The sequence below is a fragment of the Heloderma suspectum genome, chromosome 2, assembly GCF_057233095.1.
Source record: "Heloderma suspectum isolate Gila_16-S chromosome 2, 16-S_ref, whole genome shotgun sequence".
Lineage (NCBI taxonomy): Eukaryota > Metazoa > Chordata > Lepidosauria > Squamata > Helodermatidae > Heloderma > Heloderma suspectum.
The window spans coordinates 364,446,546-364,468,173 of NC_139459.1; the positions used below are offsets into that span (position 1 = coordinate 364,446,546).

The window sequence follows — 21,628 nt, forward strand, 5'->3', positions numbered from 1 at the left end:
TGGTGCCTAGAGAATTTCATTTTATTAGATGTTTAATTACGTTTATTAAAGATCCTGGGAGAAAATGAAATGCAAGACAACAACAGTTGGCTGAAAAGCTTCGATTTTATTGCATTTCAAAGAAAACTAGCACGACAATGGAACCAATTCCCTAGGGAGGTGGTGGGCTCTCCCACACTGGAGGCGTTCAAGACGAGGCTGGACAGCCATCTGTCAAGGATGCTCTGACTTGGATTCCTGCATTGAGCGGGGGGTTGGACTCGATGGCCTTGTAGGCCCCTTCCAACCCTACTATTCTATGATTCTATGATTTCTATGTTATGGAAAGCCACTGAGAGGTTCAGAAGAAGCAATGAGGGTGCATCCCCCCTGCCAAGTTCCAGCATGGGTCACCCATCAAGCTGACCAAGGCAGTCCCAAAACCGAGCCCAGTCCTGAGCCCAGATTGGAAGATGGGAGTTGCAGTCCAACAACAGCTGGAGGGCCAATGTTCCCCATCCCTGCTATAGATCAACATGGTTTTATTCAAGCCTCCAGAGGTTCCTGAGTGTCCGTAGCAAGTAAACACTGCATAGAAGTGCAAAGCGTTTCCCTTTCTGCATAGGCATTGCAGACAGACCAAGGGATAGGAGCAAAGCCTTGGTTTCTGTATACAGTTGGATCTTCATTGGCATTGTTCTGGGCAAAGTGGACATTTCCAGAAGGAGTCCTGAAGGGGCTCAGCTTGCCACCACCTGGATCCTGGCATGGACAGAAGAACGTCCTAAAAATCCAATCAGAGAGAGCCACAATGAAGAACCTAGGAAGCTTGTACAGAGAGAGAGTGCTGGTTTGGATGACATGACAGCCCATCATGGGTTAATTTACCCCTGAGGAGCTCCAGCATGTGCAGGCTGCTATGGTCAACATGCAACCCACAGCCGGGGCTGTCAGGAGTGGTCGTGTTATGTGAACCGGGGAAGGAGTTATAGGAGGACTAACCCTTGCATAACCCATGGCCCATAAAATGACACTGTTTCGTATACCTAATCATAACTGGAACTTCTATGTTAACCTTATCTGAGGTCTAAGCAAATCAGAAGTCCTATCTGTAATGCAACCAAAACATCAACAGGAGAAACAGCCATGCTAACAGGGAACTCCGCAAGGGCTCTCACAATCCATCAGCCCCAGGGAGAGGACCACTCTAAGTGGTCCGTTATGAGAAGCCTAGTCCTCCCCCAAAGGGAACACACCATCAATAGGTAAATATTTCATTTGGAGTCTGTGGGCATTTCTACATGAGGCTTTTATCCCGCACATTTACCGGGGCTCCCGCTTCTGGATGCTTTCCGGGACTAAGATCAGCTCCTGTTATACAAGCTTTTTTCTGGGGGGTTTCTTTCTCTGCCTTTCTATATATTTCATTATAAAGTCACTAAGTGGCACTGTGGTATAGCGGAATTGTGCAACAACATAAAAGTTCTGTGGCATTATAGAGGCCATTCAGAAAAAAATACCAGACTTCCCCCATTAAGAGACAAGCCGCGACAATGGTCGCAAAGCATGGGAGAGACCTGGAGGATGACAATGTCATGTAAAGGATCCAAGGCTACTGTGAGTGAGCAAACAGGAGCGCACAATAAAAGCCTCATCTAGAAAGCCTCTGTATGCTCCATATCATCTCTTCTGCATGGATGGCATGATGTGCTACTATCATTGAAAAGGGACTTGAAGGAGTTTCAATTTTGTTTCGTTTTGCTTTGAGATATACTCCTGAACATTCTGGACCATATCTGAGCATATCTGATCCCAGATCTGGCGGTCCATTCAATGTAAGGTGAGTTGTTCCAAAGGAGTTCTGCTGCCAAATTCGTAGCAGTAGTTGCCCCAGCCCAGGAGGGTCTGGACAGCTTCAACAGCACAGTGACGTTTGTGGTTATTTGCAAAGTGGAATTTTGATCTCACTCTGCCTGACAGACAGTAAGTTACAGGAAGATCTCAACCTCCCAATGACTTACCAATAAATCTGGGGAGGTTTGTCTGGAAGCAATAGAGCATTTGGAAGCCTGGAAGCCTCCTTGACCTGGAGAAGAACAAAAGGGAGACAAGGTGAGGCACACGGACGTGGAAATGAAAGTGGAGTGGAAATGAAATCGCTCAAAAACACCTTCTTTGTGGGTTTTGACTGCAAATATTCTCCAGGTGTTCTCTGGGTACTCAAATACTATCCAGAAAATAATTTGACACCAATGGCATTTGGTTTCACAGTGTGGTATGTTCCTGCCCATGCCTGGAGATCGTCACCTGAGTGCCCCCACATACTGAGAGCCAGTGGGTAGCAACTTGTAGTGCCCCTCAAACGGTGAATGCCCCCCACCAGAGAGGTTCACGTGGCGCCTACTTTCTTGACTTTGGGCCGCCGGGCAGAGGCTTTTTTATTCTCTCAGGCCTTAAAAAAGAATTTTTAATTGCTGCTTGTTTAATTTTTCATGCCAAGTTTAATGCTGCATTTTAAAATAACATTTCCCCATGGTTTTTAGCTGCTTGACTATCTCTTCTAAGATTATTTTATTATTGTTATTGTTGCATTTAAAAAAATTTTTTTACAGAGCTTTTCTGTGGTCCCTGGGAAAGTGTCCCAGGGATCATAGGACATTTCAGATTTGCCCTCCCAAGACCGTATACGCTCCTGGGGGCGCGGGGGGATCTGACATCAGATCCTAACCCCCCCCCAAGGAAAACACCGCAGCTTGGAGGACCCCGTAAAATGCCCAAAGGGGGCATTCCAGTGGGTGGGGAGGAGAGAGGAGGGTCCAGGGTCTGCAGGATCCTGTGGCCTCTCTTCTGCCTGTCCCCCTTCCCCCAGTACGTGAGCTGGAGGGGGTCCGAGGCCCCGCTTGCTGCCTGGGCGGCAGGTTCAGCCCTGTCATTAGCCAGGCTGCTGCGCCTGCATCTGACCACAGAGTGTGGGATGAAGGGCGAATTGCACCGCAACCCCGCTGGCTGGCTGGCTGCTCCTGCCCGCCAGGTCACTGCTCCAGCCTTGTGCCCCAGCTGTGGGGCCCCTGGAAGAGGCCAGACCTCCCGGGATTGTTCTCCTGACCTCCCCCAGGACCCCCGCAGCTGGGGCACAGGGCGGGAGCAGCGGCCGGGCAGGCAGGAGGCTGGGGAGAGCCGGCTTGGGTGGCCAGGCGGGTAGGGCACGGTACTGTGGGTGGGTGCGCGGAACACAAGGCTGGTGGGGAGTGCAGCAGTGGCCCCCCGCCCGCCTGCCTGGTGGCGGCGGCACTGCTGCGTCCCTTGAGGCAGCAACATTCCCTGGGCTGGACCTGTTCGGGGACTTGAGGGGAACCAGGACGTGACTTCCCCTTCGTCCTCCTCCCGCCTTGCCTGGCTCTTGCCAGCAGAACATAGGGAGCCTTTTACAGGGGGCGGCGCCCTTCATGTGTTTTATCTTTGCTCCTCATCGTTGGCTTTATTGTGCTTGTTTTATTATGTATGTCACCCTAAGAACCTCAGCTGTAGGGCAATGCATACGTTGAAGGAAGGGGCAAATGAATGAATAGAATCTCGGACCGTTCCTCTTTTGCAGTATTTGAGAGCTTTGTCAGATTTCCTGATCATACGGCTTCTACTTGCATTCAAGCGAAAGCAGGAATAGGCCATCGTGCATGGGAATGCCGGAGGTGGGGCCCGTCCGCACAGCCCCGTGCTGCTTACTGATGTACCCTGGTCGGTCATGATGCCTGAACTGGGCTTGAGGCAAGCTAGGCTATCACACAGGAGTGGCTGGAACTGACCTCTCTTTCAGTCAGGGTGTCAAGCAAAACAAGGACGGGTGGCCTGGAGAGAGACGAACGCGTTTAGGGGCAGGAAGAAAAAGCTCCAGTGTGGTTCCTGTAACAGCAGTGAAACCCAGGCTTACAACAAGAAGAAGAGAACAGTAGTAGTAGTGGGAGACTCCTTGCTGCGTGGGATCGAGACCCAAGTATGTCGCAAAGACCTGTGGACTCGCCAGGTATGTTGTCTCCCAGGAGGACGGATTAGAGACGTGACTGAAAGGTTGCCTGCACTCATAAAGCCCACTGACAGGTATCCCTTTCTTCTCATCCATGTGGGAACAAATGATACCGCCAAGCGGAGCTATGAAGAAATCACATCAGACTTTGAAGCTTTGAGAAGGAAACTCAAGAACTTTGGGGCCCAGATAGTTTTCTCATCCATCCTTCCAGTAGTCAGAAGAGGGATAGAAAGGGAACGAAAAATACTCCAGGTGAATGACTGGCTACGAAGGTGGTGCCGACGAGAGAGATTTGGATTCTGGGACCACGGGCTATACCTCCTGGAAGATGGGCTGTTGGCTAGGGATGGGTTGCACCTCACAAAGGATGGGAAGAATGTGTTTGGCCACAGCATGAAGAACTTCATCAGGAGGGCTTTAAACTGAATCCTACGGGGAAGGGAGATGTAAAGTTGGGGGTAACAATGGACGAAGGCTCATGCGCCGCAACGGAGAGAATAGCTCTAATAGCGCCCAATAACAGTCTTCACAAACATGTAGGAAGAAAGCCAGACCTAGGAAGAAAGCCAGACCGTGAAGCACATGGTCTTCGATGTCTATATACTAATGCCCAGAGTATGGGAAACAAACAGAACGAACTTGAACTCTTAATACAAGAGGGAAATTATGACTTGATAGGTGTAACTGAGACTTGGTGGGATGACTTTCATGACTGGAATACAGCAACTGAAGGATATAACTTGTTCAAAAAGAACTGGAGGAACGGAAAGGGAGGTGGGGTTGCACTATATGTTAAAATACTTATCTCTGCACAGAAATACAGGAGGATGAGCTTGGTAGCCCCATTGAGAGCATCTGAGTTAAAATAAATGGAGCAAAGAATAAAAAGAACCTGGTGGTTGGAGTCTACTACCAGCCACCCAGTCAAGGAGAAGACGAGGATGAAACTTTTGAAAAGCAAATAGCCAATGTTTTAAGGAAGCATGATGTAGTAGTAATGGGGGACTTCAATTTCCCTGATATTTGTTGGGAGACAAATTCTGCAAAACATGGCCCCTCCAGGAAATTCCTGACTTGTGTGGTGGATAACTTCCTCCTACAGAAAGTAGAGGAAGGAACTAGACGATCGGCTATCCTTGACTTGATCCTAACCAACAGAGATGACTTAGTGGATAAAGTAGCAGTTACAGGAACTCTGGGGGAAAGCGACCATGATGTACTTGAGTTCTTGGTTCTAAGGGAAGCAAAAGCCGAGTGTAGTCAAATGCATACCCTGGGTTTTAGGAAAACTGATTTTAATAAACTCAGAACAATGATCAGTAAGGTCCCATGGCAAGCGACTCTAACGAGAAGGTGAGTCCAAGATGGGTGGGAGCTTTTAAAAATGGAAATTCTCAAGGCACAATTACAAACAATTCCAACAAGAAGAAAATATGGAAGACAACAGAAGAAGCCAATGTGGCTTCACAAAAAGCTTAGAGATGACCTGAAAACAAAAAAGGACACATATAGGAAGTGGAAAGAAGGCCAAGCAACAAAGGAAGAGTACAGGCAGGTAACACAGAATTGCAACGTTGGTGTCAGGAAGGCTAAAGCTGAGAACGAGCTGAGGTTAGCAAGGGATGCTAAAAGCAACAAGAAGGCTTTCTTCTGCTACGTACATAGTAAAAGACAGAGGAAATAAATGGTGGTTCAGCTATTAAATAAGGATGGCAAAATGATAACAGATGACAAAGAAAAGGCAGAGGTGCTCAATTCCTACTTTGGCTCAGTGTTCTCCCAAAAGAGGGTCTATGACGCCCCTGGTAAAGGTGAAGTACAGGCTGAAGGGGCAGGATTGCAGCTTGAGATCGATAGGCATATGGTGAAGGAACACCTAATTACTTTGAATGAGTTCAAACCTCCAGGGCCAGATGAACTGCATCCTAGAGTAATAAAGGAACTGGCAGAAGAACTCTCAGAACCACTGTCTATTCTCTTTGAGAAATCATGGAGGACGGGGGAAGTGCCAGATGACTGGAGGAGGGCTAATGTTGTCCCTATCTTCAAAAAGGGTAAAAAGGAGAAACCTGGGAACTACAGACCAGTCAGTCTGACATCAGTCCCTGGGAAAATTCTGGAGCAGATTATACAGCAATCCATCTGTAATCACCTTGAAAACAATGCAGTGATGACTCGAAGCCAACATGGATTTGTCAAGAACAAATCCTGCCAGACGAATCTGATCTCATGTTTTGATCAAGTCACCTCCCTTGTGGACCATGGGAATGCTGTAGACATCATATACCTCGACTTCAGCAAAGCTTTCGACAAAGTGCCCCATGATATCCTGAGGAGCAAACTAGCTCAAAGTGGGCTAGATGAAACAGCTATCAGGTGGAACCACAGTTGGCTACAGAATCGGACTCAAAGAGTGCTTATCAATGGGGCCTTCTCAAACAGGGGAGAGGTAATGAGTGGGGTGCCGCAGGGCTCAGTCCTGGGCCCAGTGCTCTTCAACATTTTTATTAATGACTTGGAGGAGGAGGTACAGGGAATGCTGATCAAATCTGCAGATGACACAAAATTGGGCAGGATAGCTAATACTTGGGAAGACAGAAACAAAATTCAAAGTGATCTTGATAGACCGGAGCGCTGGGCAGAAAACAACAGAATGACATTTAATGGGGATAAATGCCAAGTTCTGCACCTAGGAAAAAGAAACCAAATGCACAGTTACAAGATGGGGGATATGTGGCTCAACAACACTACAAGCGAGAAGGATCTTGGAATTGTTGTCGATCACAAGCTGAATATGAGCCAACAATGTGATGTGGCTGCAAAAAAGGCAAATGCCATTTTGGGCTGCATTAATAGAAGCACGGCTTCCAAATCCAGGGAAGTACTAGTTCCCCTCTACTCAGCACTGGTTAGGCCTCATCTGGAGTACTGTGTGTCCAGTTCTGGGCACCACACTTGAAGAAGGATGCAGACAAACTGGAGAGGGTTCAGAGGAGGGCAACAAAGATGATCAGGGGACTGGAAACAAAGCCCTATGAAGAGAGACTGAAAGAACTGGGCATGTTTAGCCTTGAGAAGAGAAGGCTGAGGGGAGATATGATAGCACTCTTCAAGTACTTGAAAGGTTGTCACAGAGAGGAAGGCCGGCATCTCTTCTCGATCATCCCAGAGTGCAGGACATGGAATAATGGGCTCAAGCGACAAGAAGCCAGATTCCAGCTGAACATCAGGAAAAACTTCCTGTCAGAGCAATACGACATTGGAACCAACTACCCAGGCTCTCCCACACTGGAGGCATTCAAGACGAGGCTGGACAGCCATCTGTCGGGGATGCTCTGACTTGGATTCCTGCATTGAGCAGGGGGTTGGACTTGATGGCCTTGTAGGCCCCTTCCAACCCTACTATTCTATGATTCTAGGAAGCGGTACGTTCGGCCACTCTGAGCTGTGTCTTAAGGATTGTACCTCATTAATCCCTGTTCGGTTTAGGGTGCTTCCAGACAGAGCTCGTGCTGCTACCCATCAAAAGACATTCTGCAGCTTTTCCATATTTTCCTACTTAATGGTGTTTGTTTGTTTTGCAGTAAGAAAAAAGATAGATGACATTGTGGGATGACGTGGTGCAGGGTGGTTGCAGGATAAATGTCTCCCCTGGAAGCACTCATAGAGATAGGTACTTTAGTGTGCTTTCCATGTAGAAATGCCAGTCGAGGCAATTTATTAAGCAGCGACCCTGTAAGCTGCCTTCTCTCCAAAAATATAACCCAGTATTGGGCGAATCTTTACTTTTACGTTCAGTTCCTTGGAGATTCTGGGTCAGATACAGACTCCGTTCCCATTGAAATCAATGGGACAAGTTAGATACGATTTAATTTCAGTCCCATTGAGTGCTCTGATTTGATATTTTATTTCATTTTGTGTTTTTCATTGTATTGGAATGGTACTTTAATGCTGCTGTTTTAGCTCAATGCTATACCTAAAAAAGAAAATTAGGAATTTGAAAATAGAAGAAAATGGAGAATGAAGGAAAATGGAAAGTGAAAAACTGTTTCATGTTTTTGTTTTGGGAAAGCTTTTACCTTTAAAGGAAGTATAAAAATATTTTAAATAAATAAATAATGACATTTCACAACTGAACTAAGCGCAACTAACATCCTATCCCTTTCTCATCTCTTCTGATTGCATACGGGCAACATTCCAGTTTGGGTTTGTTCAGACCCATTGCTCAGTAGGACAGTAGACATTATAAGAGCCAAGATTTTGAGGTCAATAAAATTTAGGGCTCAATTTTGCCAACAGTTCTATGATTCTTGGAATGCTGGTATCTAAAAGTATCATCCTGCCAGATACAGAGCAATTACCACAAATGGCAATGTTCCCAAGAGCCTTTCTACACACATTTATTGTGCGCCCATGATTCCTTACTCATAGTTTGCATGTCCTTTACACAATGTTGTCATCCTCCAGGACTTCCCCTGCTCTTTACAACCATTTCCATGGCTTTTTTAAGATCTAGGAAAGTGTAGTATTATTCAGAAATGGTGGAATGTAGGGATGGCTGTCAGAGGGAAATCCTCCTGGCACCCGAGTCACAACTTATGACTAGGGATGGACGAAAGTCACTTACCTGATCCCGAAGCTTGCTTCGCAGTGGGGGGAGGCGCTCCGTCCCTCCCCCCGAAATTCTGGGCGGGGGGGAGGCGCCCCATCCCTCCCCGCAGAAATGCTGGCTGGGGGGGAGTGCCCCGCCTCTCCAGCCGCGAAAGTTCTGCTCCTGCCAGGACGCAAATGGCGGCAGCCGTAGCCGCCGCCGTTTGCGTCCCTTGCCTGCAGTCAGCCGTGATAGGCTACGTAAATGTTTATGTAGCCTATCACAGCTGACTTTGAAGAAAGAAAAAAAAGCGCATACGCAAATGGCGGCGCCCATGGGCGCCGCCATTTGCGTTCCTTATTTTGGCACGGGTAGTCTACGTAAATATTTACGTAGACTACCCGTGCCAAAATAAGGAATGCAAATGGCGGCGCCCATGGGCGCCGCCATTTGCGTACGCGCTTCCCCCCCCCCAAAGTCAGCCGTGATAGGCTACGTAAACATTTACGTAGCCTATCATGGTGTTTTTTGAAAATCTAGCCGTGATAGGCTACGTAAATCTTTACGTAGCCTATCACATTTGTTGTTGTTGTTGTTGTTTTACTTGGAAATAAAGCCGAACCGCCGCCGGCAGCCGCCGCCGCAAGGGACATTCGCACAAGGTAAGTCCCATCCTGGGGGGGGGGGGCGGACCGTTTCTCCACCAATTTTGGGGGGCCGAATGCGTTGGCATTCGGCCTCCCGGAGATTCGTGGAGAAATTCTCTGACATCCCTATCTCTTGTGTAGTTGCTTTACCACAGCACCACCTGGTGGTTGTGTAATGAAACATATAGAAAGGCAGGGAAAGAAAAAAAACTTGTAAAGGAGCCGATCTTAATACCCCAAAGAATGCAATAGCAGAAGCCTCAGTAAAGTCGCAACATAAAAGCCTCATGTAGAAAAGTGCCAAGCTTGAGAGTGGTTTCCTGACGGCTTACCATAAACCGTGAAGCATCCTGAATGCATGGTAAAATATGTAGAAGCCTTGGATCCATCTTGGCCTGTGTCAGAACAATAAGGAGACAGCCTGAGGCACCTGGATTGCCTCAGTTGCTCCAAACGATCTGTCACTGTCAGGAAGCTGTGATTTCCCTAAATAAGACTCATATGCCAGTTACTCCACCCCAATTTGCCCACCCCAGTAGAATGACACAAAGGACAAGACCTTCAGCCCTCCTTCTGGTCAAGGATTATTAGAAGGATACAGGGTTGAACAGATCCCTCAGCTATCACTCACAATGGATCCTCCCCTTCTTGAGCCTGATGCTCTTTCTCTGGCAGGCTTACTTCAGTTTTCCCCGAAGTCTTCCATCTGCTCAGGCACTTGGGGACCACGATGCAGCCAAGATGTCTCAGTTGTCTCCATGGAGGTCTTCCCATTTGCCGAGCTGAGCTCCCTTATATTTTTTTATTCTTTTTTTTTTATATTGCCACTACATTTAACAATGTTTGACCTCAGACTTTGATTCTTCACAGTCACAACTAGCTTGCTCCACTGATATCAATGGGCCCGCTCTAAACGTGGCAACGGGCTGGTTCACACAATCACCGCAGCCAACCGTGGCTTATTTAAGTCACAGTGGGTGGCTGTGCAGGCGTGTGGCCGTATTGAATATTCACCCCCTAGCCAGGGGTTGCCATGGTTTGTGGGTTATTTGAGGGTTGCTTAATCCTCAAAACGAGCCCTGCTGTCCGGCTTTGGATGACAAAACAAACTGTGGCAACATCCACACTCAGGGCTGAATACTCAAAATGGCTGCCCACATGAGCCGCAACCGACTGTGGCTGAAATAAGCTGCAGTAGCCGTCAAAATCTGGATCCAACCCATGCTAAATATCACAAAGCATCCTGAGGACTTACCATTGACAGTGAAAACTGAAACAGAGAGCTGCCTGGAATCTACCGTGAGCTGCAACAAAATAATGAGGGGGGGGGGGAATTTGAGGCACCTGAATGTACCATAGGAACACAGGAAGCTGCTTTATACCAAGTGAGACCCTCAGTCCATCGAGACTAGCATGGCCAACACTGACTGGCAGATGCTCTGCAGGGTTCCAGGTAGGGTTTTTTCCAGCCCTACTTGAACCCGGGACCTTCTGTGGGCAAAGTAGGTGCCCTCCCACTGAGCAGCGGCCGCCACCTGGACTTTGAACGAACATGCTCCAAAACCTCTCCTCTGTGGCTATTGGAAAATATTCTCCAATGTTCTCTGCAAATAATATCCAAATAATGGATATCAGTATTTGACCCACAGGCATATTTCATTTCATTATTTGGTACTTATTTATTTACTGTACTTTTAAACTGCCTAACAACTGAAGTTCTTGGTTGTTTTCTCATAGTATTTTTATACTGCAGGGCAAGCAATCCTATGGCATCATCTGAGGGGCCACAGGATACTTTGAGTTCCCTGAACTTGATCCTGGAGAGAGGGGAATTGAGGCATTTTGGTGGGCGGAGAGGAGGGGAAATTGGAAAAGCCAGGATACAAGCTACCCTGCAGCCTCTGCAGCCTCTGTCCTTCCCCCTCCGAAACATTTTCTCTAGATTGGCAAAAAGGCCCGTCTATTGAAAAATGCAGGGTGGGAGGATAGTTAGGTGAAGACTGCACGGGATGACCATAAGCCTCCAGGGTCAGGGCTTACAGTCATTGAGGGCACGATGCATAGGATTGCGCCCTTAATATACCAAAATCCCTAAGTGGTTCATGTTAAATATACAAACAAGGCAAATTAATAAATAATTAAAAACATTAACCAAAATAACAATAAAATAGCACTAACATAATCCATTATAGATCATGTAGAATATATGATCTATACAGAATTGGACTCAAAGAGTGCTTATCAATGGGACCTTCTCAAACAGGGGAGAGGTAACGAGTGGGGCACCGCAGGGCTCAGTCCTGGGCCCAGAGCTCTTCAACATTTTATTAATGATTTGAAGGAGGAGGTGCAGGGAATGCTGATCAAATTTGCAGATGACACAAAATTGGGTGGGATAGCTAACACCCGGGAAGACAGAAACAAAATTCAAAGTGATCTTGATAGACTGGAGCGCTGGGCAGAAAACAACAGAATGACATTCAATAGGAATAAATGCCAAATTCTGCACCTAGGAAAAAGAAACCAAATGCACAGTTACAAGATGGGGGATACATGGCTCAACAACACTACAAGCGAGAAGGATCTTGGAATTGTTGTCGATCACAAGCTGAATATGAGCCAACAATGTGATGTGGCTGCAAAAAAGGCAAATGCTCTTTTGGGCTGCATTAATAGAAGCAGAGCTTCCAAATCCAGGGAAGTACTAGTTCCCCTCTACTCAGCACTGGTTAGGCCTCATCTGGAGTACTGTGTCCAGTTCTGGGCACCACACTTTAAGAAGGATGCAGACAAACTGGAGAGGGTTCAGAGGAGGGCAACAAAGATGATCAGGGGATTGGAAACAAAGCCCTGTGAAGATAGACTGAAAGAACTGGGCATGTTTAGCTTTGAGAAGACTGAGGGGAGATATGATAGCACTCTTCAAGTACTTGAAAGGTTGTCACAGAGAGGAAGGCCAGGATCTCTTCTCGATCATCCCAGAGTGCAGGACACAGAATAATGGGCTCAAGTGACAGGAAGCCAAATTCTGGCTGAACATCAGGAAAAAATTCCTGATTGTTAGAGCAATATGACAATGGAACCAACTACCCAGGGAGGCGGTGGGCTCTCCCACACTGGAGGCATTCAAGACGAGGCTGGACAGCCATCTGTCAGGGATGCTCTGACTTGGATTCCTGCATTGAGCAGGGGGTTGGGCTCGATGGCCTTGTAGGCCCCTTCCAACCCTACTGTTCTATGATTCTATGATTCTATATGTGCATAAATATGTTTTCAAGAGACATTTAAAACTTGCCACCATTCTGGCTCTCAAACAACACAAGGGAGAGTGGTCCAAAGCATCGGTACCGCCACTGAAAAGGCCTGCTTATGTGCGTGACCAGATGATATTCCATCGGTTGCGGAATGGCTAGTAAGGCCTCCACAGAAGTTCTCAGCGGTCGAGTGGGTGCACATAGGGAAGGGCAGTCAACTAGATATCCTGGTCCCTAGTTGCTTAGGGCTTTTTAAGTCAACAACAGAACCTTGAACACAGCTGGATAGCTAATAGGCTGTAGTTCTTTTAACACAGGTGTAATATGTGCATATCTAGGTGCTCTAGGGAGCATCCTAGCTGCTGCATTCTGCACTAGCTGCAACGTCCAAACCAGGCCCAAGGGAAGCCCCACGTAGGGTGCATTACAGTAGTCTGAGTGTGAGGTTGCCAGTGCGTGGATCACGATGGACAGGCGCACTGGCATTTGGTACGTGACAACACTGACAAGTCATACGTAGTGGTATAGTCTAACAGTTATCAGACTTTGAAACTGATGAGCCCCTTACGCTATTATTCCAGAAAAAGGATGTGCAAGTCCTGGCAACATCTTTAATCAGGGTGGTTCCCTAATTGCCTTACAATGATCTTGCCACCTGCACCAGCCCACATTGTCACAGTAATATGATGCAAATGTGAAGGACTGTGTGTCAGCAAAAGATGGACTTGTAGAAAGCACAGTCTAAATCATACATCCGCTTGTTCTGAGTGTTGTGGTGTGTCAGTTATTTGAACTCACCTCCTCCAGAATAAAGTGATGATGACAGTGACAGTGTTTAAAGAGAAAATGTAATTGTATGTGTTATTAAGGGAGCAATCCTACGGCCGCTAGACAAGGTTTTAGACGGCCATAGGATTTTTTGGTTTCTGGGAACTGAGCTCAGTCCAGGGCTCCAAGCTCGGTTCCCAGAAACCTCACTCCCTGCCCCTCCTCCACCCCCTCGTAGGCAGGGCGGTTCATCCCCGTCTCCGTGCTTGTCAGTGCAGGGTGGGCAACAAGGGGGAGTTCCCAGGCGAGGGGAGGAGATGCTGCCTATGCACCATCCAGCCTCCCCCCCCCCACTCCAATGTCCCAAGCTAGACAGCTGAAATCGGCTGTCTAGGCACAAATGCAGGGCGGCCAGAGCACAGAGGAGAGGGTCCCCTCCGTGCTCTGCATGCCCTACATTGGATAGTTGGAGGCGGCCAACTGTCCCCACAGAATTGCGCCCTAAAGGACTCAGTCATGATATTTTAACTTTTATTTAGAAAAAAAAACAAACAGTTTTGAACAAGGTGACAAAAAACATTTTTAAAAGTTTTTTTCACAAAATGAAAACAATAAAAATAATGTTACCTTTCAGTTTATTTTGATTATATATTACTTGAAAAACAAGTTTTAAAAATGCCAATATAGTTCGATTATAATGCTATTGTTCCTTTCAATTCCCTATTCTTAGAAAAATCCCGAGATGACTATCATACTTTTTTTTACTCATGAAGAAGCTTTAAAAGATGGGATTTAATTTTTAATTAATTACCTGTATGAAGTAATGACCATTCCTTTTCAAAATTACCTGTAACTTATGATTTTACATGCACACCGGCCATTGGGGGGGGGGGGAATTATGTTTCTTGGGATTTATTGAACAGATTTTAGTTTTTTAATGTGGTTTGAAAGCTTCATTGAATACGAATAAAAAAATTATCACAATTTTTTTTTATTAGACCGATTTTTTAGTGATGTGGCAAAACGTGCTGTCATGTCCTTAGGAACAGCCACCATATTGAATCCGCCATTTTGAACGTGTCCCCCTATCTATATTTTTCTAGATTTTTCGTATGTTGTTTTTAATGGTCTAAGGAACATAACACCGAGGGAATCATTTCTGTTACAATTAGTTCTACGTCAAACCCTATTTTTACTAGACTATCGGTCTTAGCACCAACTGGGGAATGTCGAGATAGCATCATAAAATACGCAGTGCCCTGGAATCCATCTTGAGCTGGAACAAAACATTTGGGAGTCAACTTGAGGTGCCTGAACATCCCCACGTTAATTCATTTAAAGTGCCTAAAGTTCTCCTTTCCAGATCTGGGTAACAAAGGTACTCTGAGGGCTTCTCTAAACCAGCCTAAAATCCTGCATTTAAAACAGGGCTTTCTGATTCCGGTTTAAATGCAGGATCACAGCAACTCTCTTCTTCTTCTTCTTCTTCTTCTTCTTCTTCTTCTTATTATTATTATTATTATTATATAATATTATATTTATACCCCGCCTTTTTCCCAGTACACATACTCCCCTTCCCACTCACTCCTCTTCTTGCCGCTTTTCCTCTTTTCACGGAGGGAACTCAAGCGGAACACAACAGGGGAAATTTGATAGCTCATTATCTGAGACCTATTTAAAAATGGAACAAAGCCCATTTAGTGCAGGAGACGCCTTGGAGGATCACGGCATCATGTAAAGAGCTTGCAAACTTCCGTGAAGGAGCAATCTCGATCGCAGGATAAAAGCTCCATGTGAAGAAAGCCTGAGTGAGCAAAAAGTTGCCTGGCACCTACGTTGTACTCCTTCCAGCGCCAGGTGAAGACCTTTTATTCTCCCAGTATTTAAGCATTTTTAGATTCCTAATCTGCTAGCTTTGGTGTTTTAAATCTGTTTTTTAAATCTCTGCATTGCTGAGTTTTTATTCTGTTTGTACCATTATACTGTGGTTTTAAGCTTTCATATTTTATATTGTTTTATGCTGCAATTGTGGTTTTAATTTTTGTGAACCGCCCAGAGAGCTTTGGCTACTGGGTAGTATAGAAATAAAATAAATAAATAAATGTTCTCTAAATATTGGTTAGTTTAAAATGAAGAAGCCATTCATGCACATGGAGTCTTTTTTTCTTTTTCCTCTGTTTCCTAGCTGGGCGGTGGGGGTGAAGGTCGATGCTCATGGGGGTGAGAGGGGAGAGGTTTAAGCCTTCCATCTCCCCCTGCAGCCCCATAAAGATTGCCCGCTGCACTAGGGAGCACCAAATAAATGTGGCCTCTGAATCCTACCCTCCCTTAGGGTGCAGCCCTAAGCATGTTTAGACAGAAGAAAGTCCTACAATCCCCAGCATTTCCCAGCCAGCTAAAATAAACTAAGCTAAACTAAGCTAAGCTAAACTAAGCTAAGCTAAGCTAAGCTAAGCTAAACTAAACTGGTTGGGGAAAGCTGGGAGTTGTAGGACTTTCTTCTGTCTAAACATGCATAGGATTGCGCCCTTAAAGACCTAAGTAACTCCCTTAAAAATTGACACAAGTCATGTTGTCATTTTGAGAGAGGCGACAGCGGCGGCTCGCACTGTGCCCACCCCACGTGTCGCTACTTTCCGTCTCTAGCCCCACGGGCCAAGCTCGAGACAGGGCAGGGGGTCAGAAAATCAAGTGCGGGACGGGGCTGCCCTCAGATGAACAGGCAGCCGCTGGGATAGGGAGCCACCGGCCCACGGGTCTAACAGATGGGCGATTAAGAAATTTAATAAATAAATAAAATAAACACAGCCACCATTCCCTGCCTTACTGGTCGGAGGTAAGGCTGTTTCCCTGCTCACGCTGAGCTAAGCCTGTTTAGAAGCCTCCATTGGTTCCAAGGGGGCTTTTTTCAAGACTAGCTGCATATTCGGGGAGGGGGGGTTGGCAGGAAGACAAGGGCTAGCCCTCCCCTCCCTGATACTGCACACCCTCTCCTGGAGAATCGCCCCCTCCCTGCTGCAATCGTGCTTTTCACAGGCCGGAGTGCAGTGGTGGAGGGGCCTTGTGTGAGCATGTGGGTCCGCCAGTTTTTAGGATTTATTACACAATCCTGTGTGCGTTTACTCAGAAGTCAGCCCCACTATGTTCAGTTGCCAGTTGGGGTTTCTCCCAGGTAAGTGTGCATAGGATTGCAGCCTTAGCTGCCTTCCCAAGATCTTTGTAAATGTAATTCGAAATAAGACCTAAGCTAACTCCCTTAAAAATCGACACAAGGGGGAAAAAATCTAAACTGAAAATAAAGATAATGGAAACAGTTTTCCTACCATTATATCTAAGTAGAAGGAAAAATGACACTGGATAGAAAATACTGATTCGTATTTTGCTACTTTTTATGTTATGGATGCCTTCTTTGTGTTATATAAAAACATGTAAAACCCCCAAACATGTTCTGTATGCTTATAATTGATTTTTTTTTTTTTTAAGTTTGGGTTCAGTTGTGACAATGATGTCATGCTCCCACATCCTCTGTAGTAATTGCCCAGCCCAGGAGCGCACAGTCAGCTGCCAAAGCAAAGTGGGAGGGAGCAGCATCGTCCTGTCAGTTCACTGTCAAATATCAAGCAAATACCTTTCCCAGTCTTACCTGAGCTACAGAAAGTCCGAATTGCAGGGTCAGTCCCGCAGCGGCGCGGGAGTCACATCGGCCTGCAAGAAAACAGCAATGGGGCCGTCTGAGCGTCCCTCGGTCTGGCCAGTGGTGAAACCAGTCCGCTCCCAAATCCCCCACCCCCGGAGCCTCTCCTGTGACCCTTGCGGGCAAGTATCTCCCCGCTGCTCCCCCGCAGCGCTGGCTGTGGCGCTGCGGCCGCGTCCCCGCCGCGCCAGCGAACCCCGTCCGCTGTCGTGACAAGGAGCTTCTTGGGGCAGGGCCTGAGCCTCCTCAGGGCGGCAGCGGACGGGGCGGGAGCACGGGGAGGTCTGCCGCCGCAGCCAGAGCACCCGCGTCCCTCTCCTCCGGGCACCAGCAGGGCGAGGCGGCCCCTGGGCTCCCCTCCCACGCAGGGAGGGGGCCTTCCAGCAAACCCTCCCCAAGCAGGCCGCGCTGCTGCCGGTGGGGCAAGAGCAGGGCGCCACGGACTGACGCCTGAGGGGGACCCGAACTAGCGGAGCCCGCGCCTCCAACCGACGCACGCGACAGCCCTCCCTGCGAGGGCTCCTCCCAGCGGGCCCAATGCAGAAGTCTGGGCCAAATCCTCCCCCCTCCAGAATGTCCCGACAACACGGCCAGGGGTGGGTGTCGCCCCATCCCGCCCCCATACAGCCATTTCCACCACCATACTGCCATTTCCACCACCACCCCCACCACCCCATACAGCCATATCCACCACCATACAGCCATTTCCACCACCACCACCCCATACAGCCATTTCCACCACCATACAGCCATTTCCACCACCACCACCACCCCATACAGCCATTTCCACCACCATACAGCCATTTCCACCACCACCACCACCCCATACAGCCATTTCCACCACCATACAGCCATTTCCACCACCACCACCACCCCATACAGCCATTTCCACCACCATACAGCCATTTCCACCACCACCACCCCATACAGCCATTTCCACCACCCCATACAGCCATTTCCACCACCACCACCCCATACAGCCATTTCCACCACCATACAGCCATTTCCACCACCATACAGTCATTTCCACCACCATACAGCCATTTCCACCACCACCACCCCATACAGCCATTTCCACCACCATACAGCCATTTCCACCACCACCACCCCATACAGCCATTTCCACCACCATACAGCCATTTCCACCACCATACAGCCATTTCCACCACCACCACCCCATACAGCCATTTCCACCACCATACAGCCATTTCCACCACCACCACCCCATACAGCCATTTCCACCACCATACAGCCATTTCCACCACCATACAGCCATTTCCACCACCACCACCCCATACAGCCATTTCCACCACCATACAGCCATTTCCACCACCACCACCCCATACAGCCATTTCCACCACCATACAGCCATTTCCACCACCACCACCCCATACAGCCATTTCCACCACCATACAGCCATTTCCACCACCACCTCCCCATACAGCCATTTCCACCACCACCACCCCATACAGCCATTTCCACCATCATACAGCCATTTCCACCACCACCTCCCCATACAGCCATTTCCACCACCACCGCCCCATACAGCCATTTCCACCACCATACAGCCATTTCCACCACCACCACCCCATACAGCCATTTCCAACACCATACAGCCATTTCCACCACCACCACCCCATACAGCCATTTCCACCACCATACAGCCATTTCCACCACCACCACCCCATACAGTCATTTCCACCACCATACAGCCATTTCCACCACCATACAGCCATTTCCACCACCACCACCCCATACAGCCATTTCTACCACCATACAGCCATTTCCACCACCATACAGCCATTTCCACCACCACCACCCCATACAGCCATTTCCACCACCATACAGCCATTTCCACCACCATACAGCCATTTCCACCACCACCACCCCATACAGCCATTTCCACCACCATACAGCCATTTCCACCACCACCACCCCATACAGCCATTTCCACCACCATACAGCCATTTCCACCACCACCTCCCCATACAGCCATTTCCACCACCACCACCCCATACAGCCATTTCCACCACCATGCAGCCATTTCCACCACCACCCCAGAGCCATGGCAGATTCCACAGCAGGGCTATGCCTCCCCGAGGACTCACCGCGGAGCACCGGTCTCGGCTGCCGGAGAGCCAGATGCACAGAAGCCTGGAGCCTCCCTCGACCTACGACAAAAAGGACAAGGGCGGTCAGGCGTGGCGGTCCACGCGGCGAACCCGACTCGTCCGCCCCGTCCCATCCCCCCCCCCCGGCACTCCGCTGTCCGAACGCGCAGCTCGGGGCTCCGACGCCGCCGATCCGGGACGCGCTTCTCCCACGGAGGCTCCCCGCCCAGCCGCGGGAGCGGGTCCGCTCGCGCCTCCTCCTACGCCGCCAGGAGTTCTCGCTCTTACCGTTGCCTGCCTGCATGGCTCAGGGGTCCCGCCCGCACACCCGCCCTCTCGGCGCGCACGGACGCGTGGACCGGCCGGCCGTGTTGCGAGCAGACAGGTGGGAAGCCTCCCCGGGAACAGGGCTGGGGAAAGCTGCTCCGCCCGCGCCAACCCTGTTGTGGGCGTCGGCTTGACTGCCTCAGGCACCGCCGACCGCCGCGCACCCTCGAGCACCTCCTTCGCCGGGCAGACGTCACCTCCCAGGAGCGGGACCGGGCTCCCCTTGGCCGCAGCTCCCCTGCCTGCCTGCTTCCCCCCCCCGCGTGCCAGGGCATCTGCGCAAGGGGGGGCAGGTGTCCCCCCCTCCAGTCATGATGCCATTTTGAGAGTGGCGACGGCGGCGGCTCACGCTGCGCCCGGCCCGCCTGTGGCTACCTTCCGTCTCCAGCCTCGCGGGCCAAGCTCGGGACAGGGCAGGGGTCAGAAAATCAAGCGCGGGGCGGGGATGCCCTCGGATGAACGGGCGGCCGCTGAGGCGCCTCCCCGTAAGGCCAAGAGGCCGCGGCGGCACGGCCGGGCTCCTTCACACCCAAGTCGCTGCAGTCTCCGAGGTGCAGTAGCACCTTGCGCTGGGCATGCTCGCCCCGTCTGCCTCGAAGCGCCAGTTTCCTGCCAGTTTTCTGGGCGAGGCCCAGGTTGTGGCCGTGCTGGGAACCGCAGAGGTAGAGGAAAACGTCCACCAATTTCAGATGCCAGGAAACACAAAGTTCAGATTCCAGGAACACACAAAGTTTCAGATCCCAGGAAACACAAAGTTTCAGATCCCAGGAAACACAAAGTTGCAGTTGCTGCAAAAAAAGGCGACAGTTTCAGATGCTAGGAAGGATAATGGTGCAAAAAAAAAAAAAAGGCAACAATTTCAGATGCTAATTTGCAAGGCTAATTTGCACTGAGTTCAGTTGAGCTCAGGGGTGCTTGCTCCTGACTGCAGAGGTTCATCTTCCAAAACTCAGTGAAAGAGATTTTAACACTCCTGCATTTTTTCTCAAATGTCCAGTTGAAATACCACTGCCTTACTCTCAGCTGCACTGTTTTTGGATGCCAGCTGAAGGCTGTATATCTTACAGGCTGTACAATCTGAGAAGGGGGCGTGGCTGTGACCCTGCACTTCCGAATTTGCCACCACACTACTGCCATTGTAACATGTTGAGAACTGCAATGCTGCATGGGCTTGACAACTTGAATGCCTTTCAAGGCTGCTCTGCCCTTTACTCTGTGTTTTACCACTGCTATGGTTCGAGAGATGCTATACTGCATGGCCTTAAGAACATAACATAAGAAGAACCATGCCAGATCAGACCCACGGTCCATCTAGTCCAGCATTCTGTTCACACAGTGGCCAGCCAGCTGCCCACAGAAAACCCACAAGCAGGACACAACGGCAACAGCACCCTCCCACCCATGTTCCCCAGCAACTGGTGTATACTGCCTCTGGTACTGGAGGTAGCACATAGCCATCAGGACTAGTAGCCATTGATAGAATTTTCCTCTAGGAATTTGTCCAACCCCCTTTTAAAGCCATCCAAATTGGTGGCCATCAGTAGTAAAGGAGGGGGGCCCACATCAAACTCTAAACCATGCCCCGTTTGCGAAGGTGACAGTTGCGCCGCCTCCCGTTGAGACGGGAAGTCCCACCCTAGCCGGAAGCCCCACATATGACCTTCAGGGTCACCTGAAAGGGGTCATGTGACCCCTCTACGAACTTGCCATGCCACCGTGGACCCATAGGAATTGGTTTTAGAGCCCTAGGGGGCACAGGAGCGGAAATGGCCCATGGTGCCATTTCCAACCCGCACCCGGAGTGGTCCTGCGGGGGTCATGTGACCCCTCTACGAACTCGCCACACCACCGTGGACCAATAGGGATTGGTTTTAGAGCCCTTGCGGGTACGGGCACAGAGATGGCCCGCAGGGCCTTTTCCAAGCCACACCCGGAGTGGTCCTGCAGGGTCATGTGACCCCTCTACGAACTCGCCATGCCACCATGGACCAATAGGAATTGGTTTTAGAGCCCTAGCGGGTACAGGTGCGGAAATGGCCCGTGGGGCCTTTTCCAAGCCACGCCCGGATTGGTCCTGCGGGGTCATGTGACCCCTCTACGAACACGCAGCGCCGCCGTGGACCAATAGGAAGAGGTCTTAGAGCCTAGCCTTGTAAGGTCACACCCCGCAACCCCATTGACCAATAGGGACCGCCTTGCCCCCAGAAAAACAGCCTTTTATCATGCCCAGACA

At 49.2% G+C, this 21,628-nt stretch overlaps 1 protein-coding gene across 1 annotated transcript; it reads right to left on the reverse strand.

Annotated features, from left to right (window-relative positions):
* Nucleotides 1–88: 88 nt before the first annotated feature.
* Nucleotides 89–17,569, reverse strand: LOC146355747 (uncharacterized). Its single transcript, XM_084829966.1, has 4 exons — nt 17,263–17,569; nt 16,907–17,199; nt 2,001–2,065; nt 89–763 (listed from the first exon to the last, which is right to left on the reverse strand). The coding sequence occupies exons 1-4, from the start codon at nt 17,567–17,569 to the stop codon at nt 526–528; spliced, it is 903 nt and encodes a 300-aa protein (XP_084686092.1). The 3' UTR covers nt 89–525.
* Between the last annotated feature and the right edge of the window lie 4,059 nt (nt 17,570–21,628).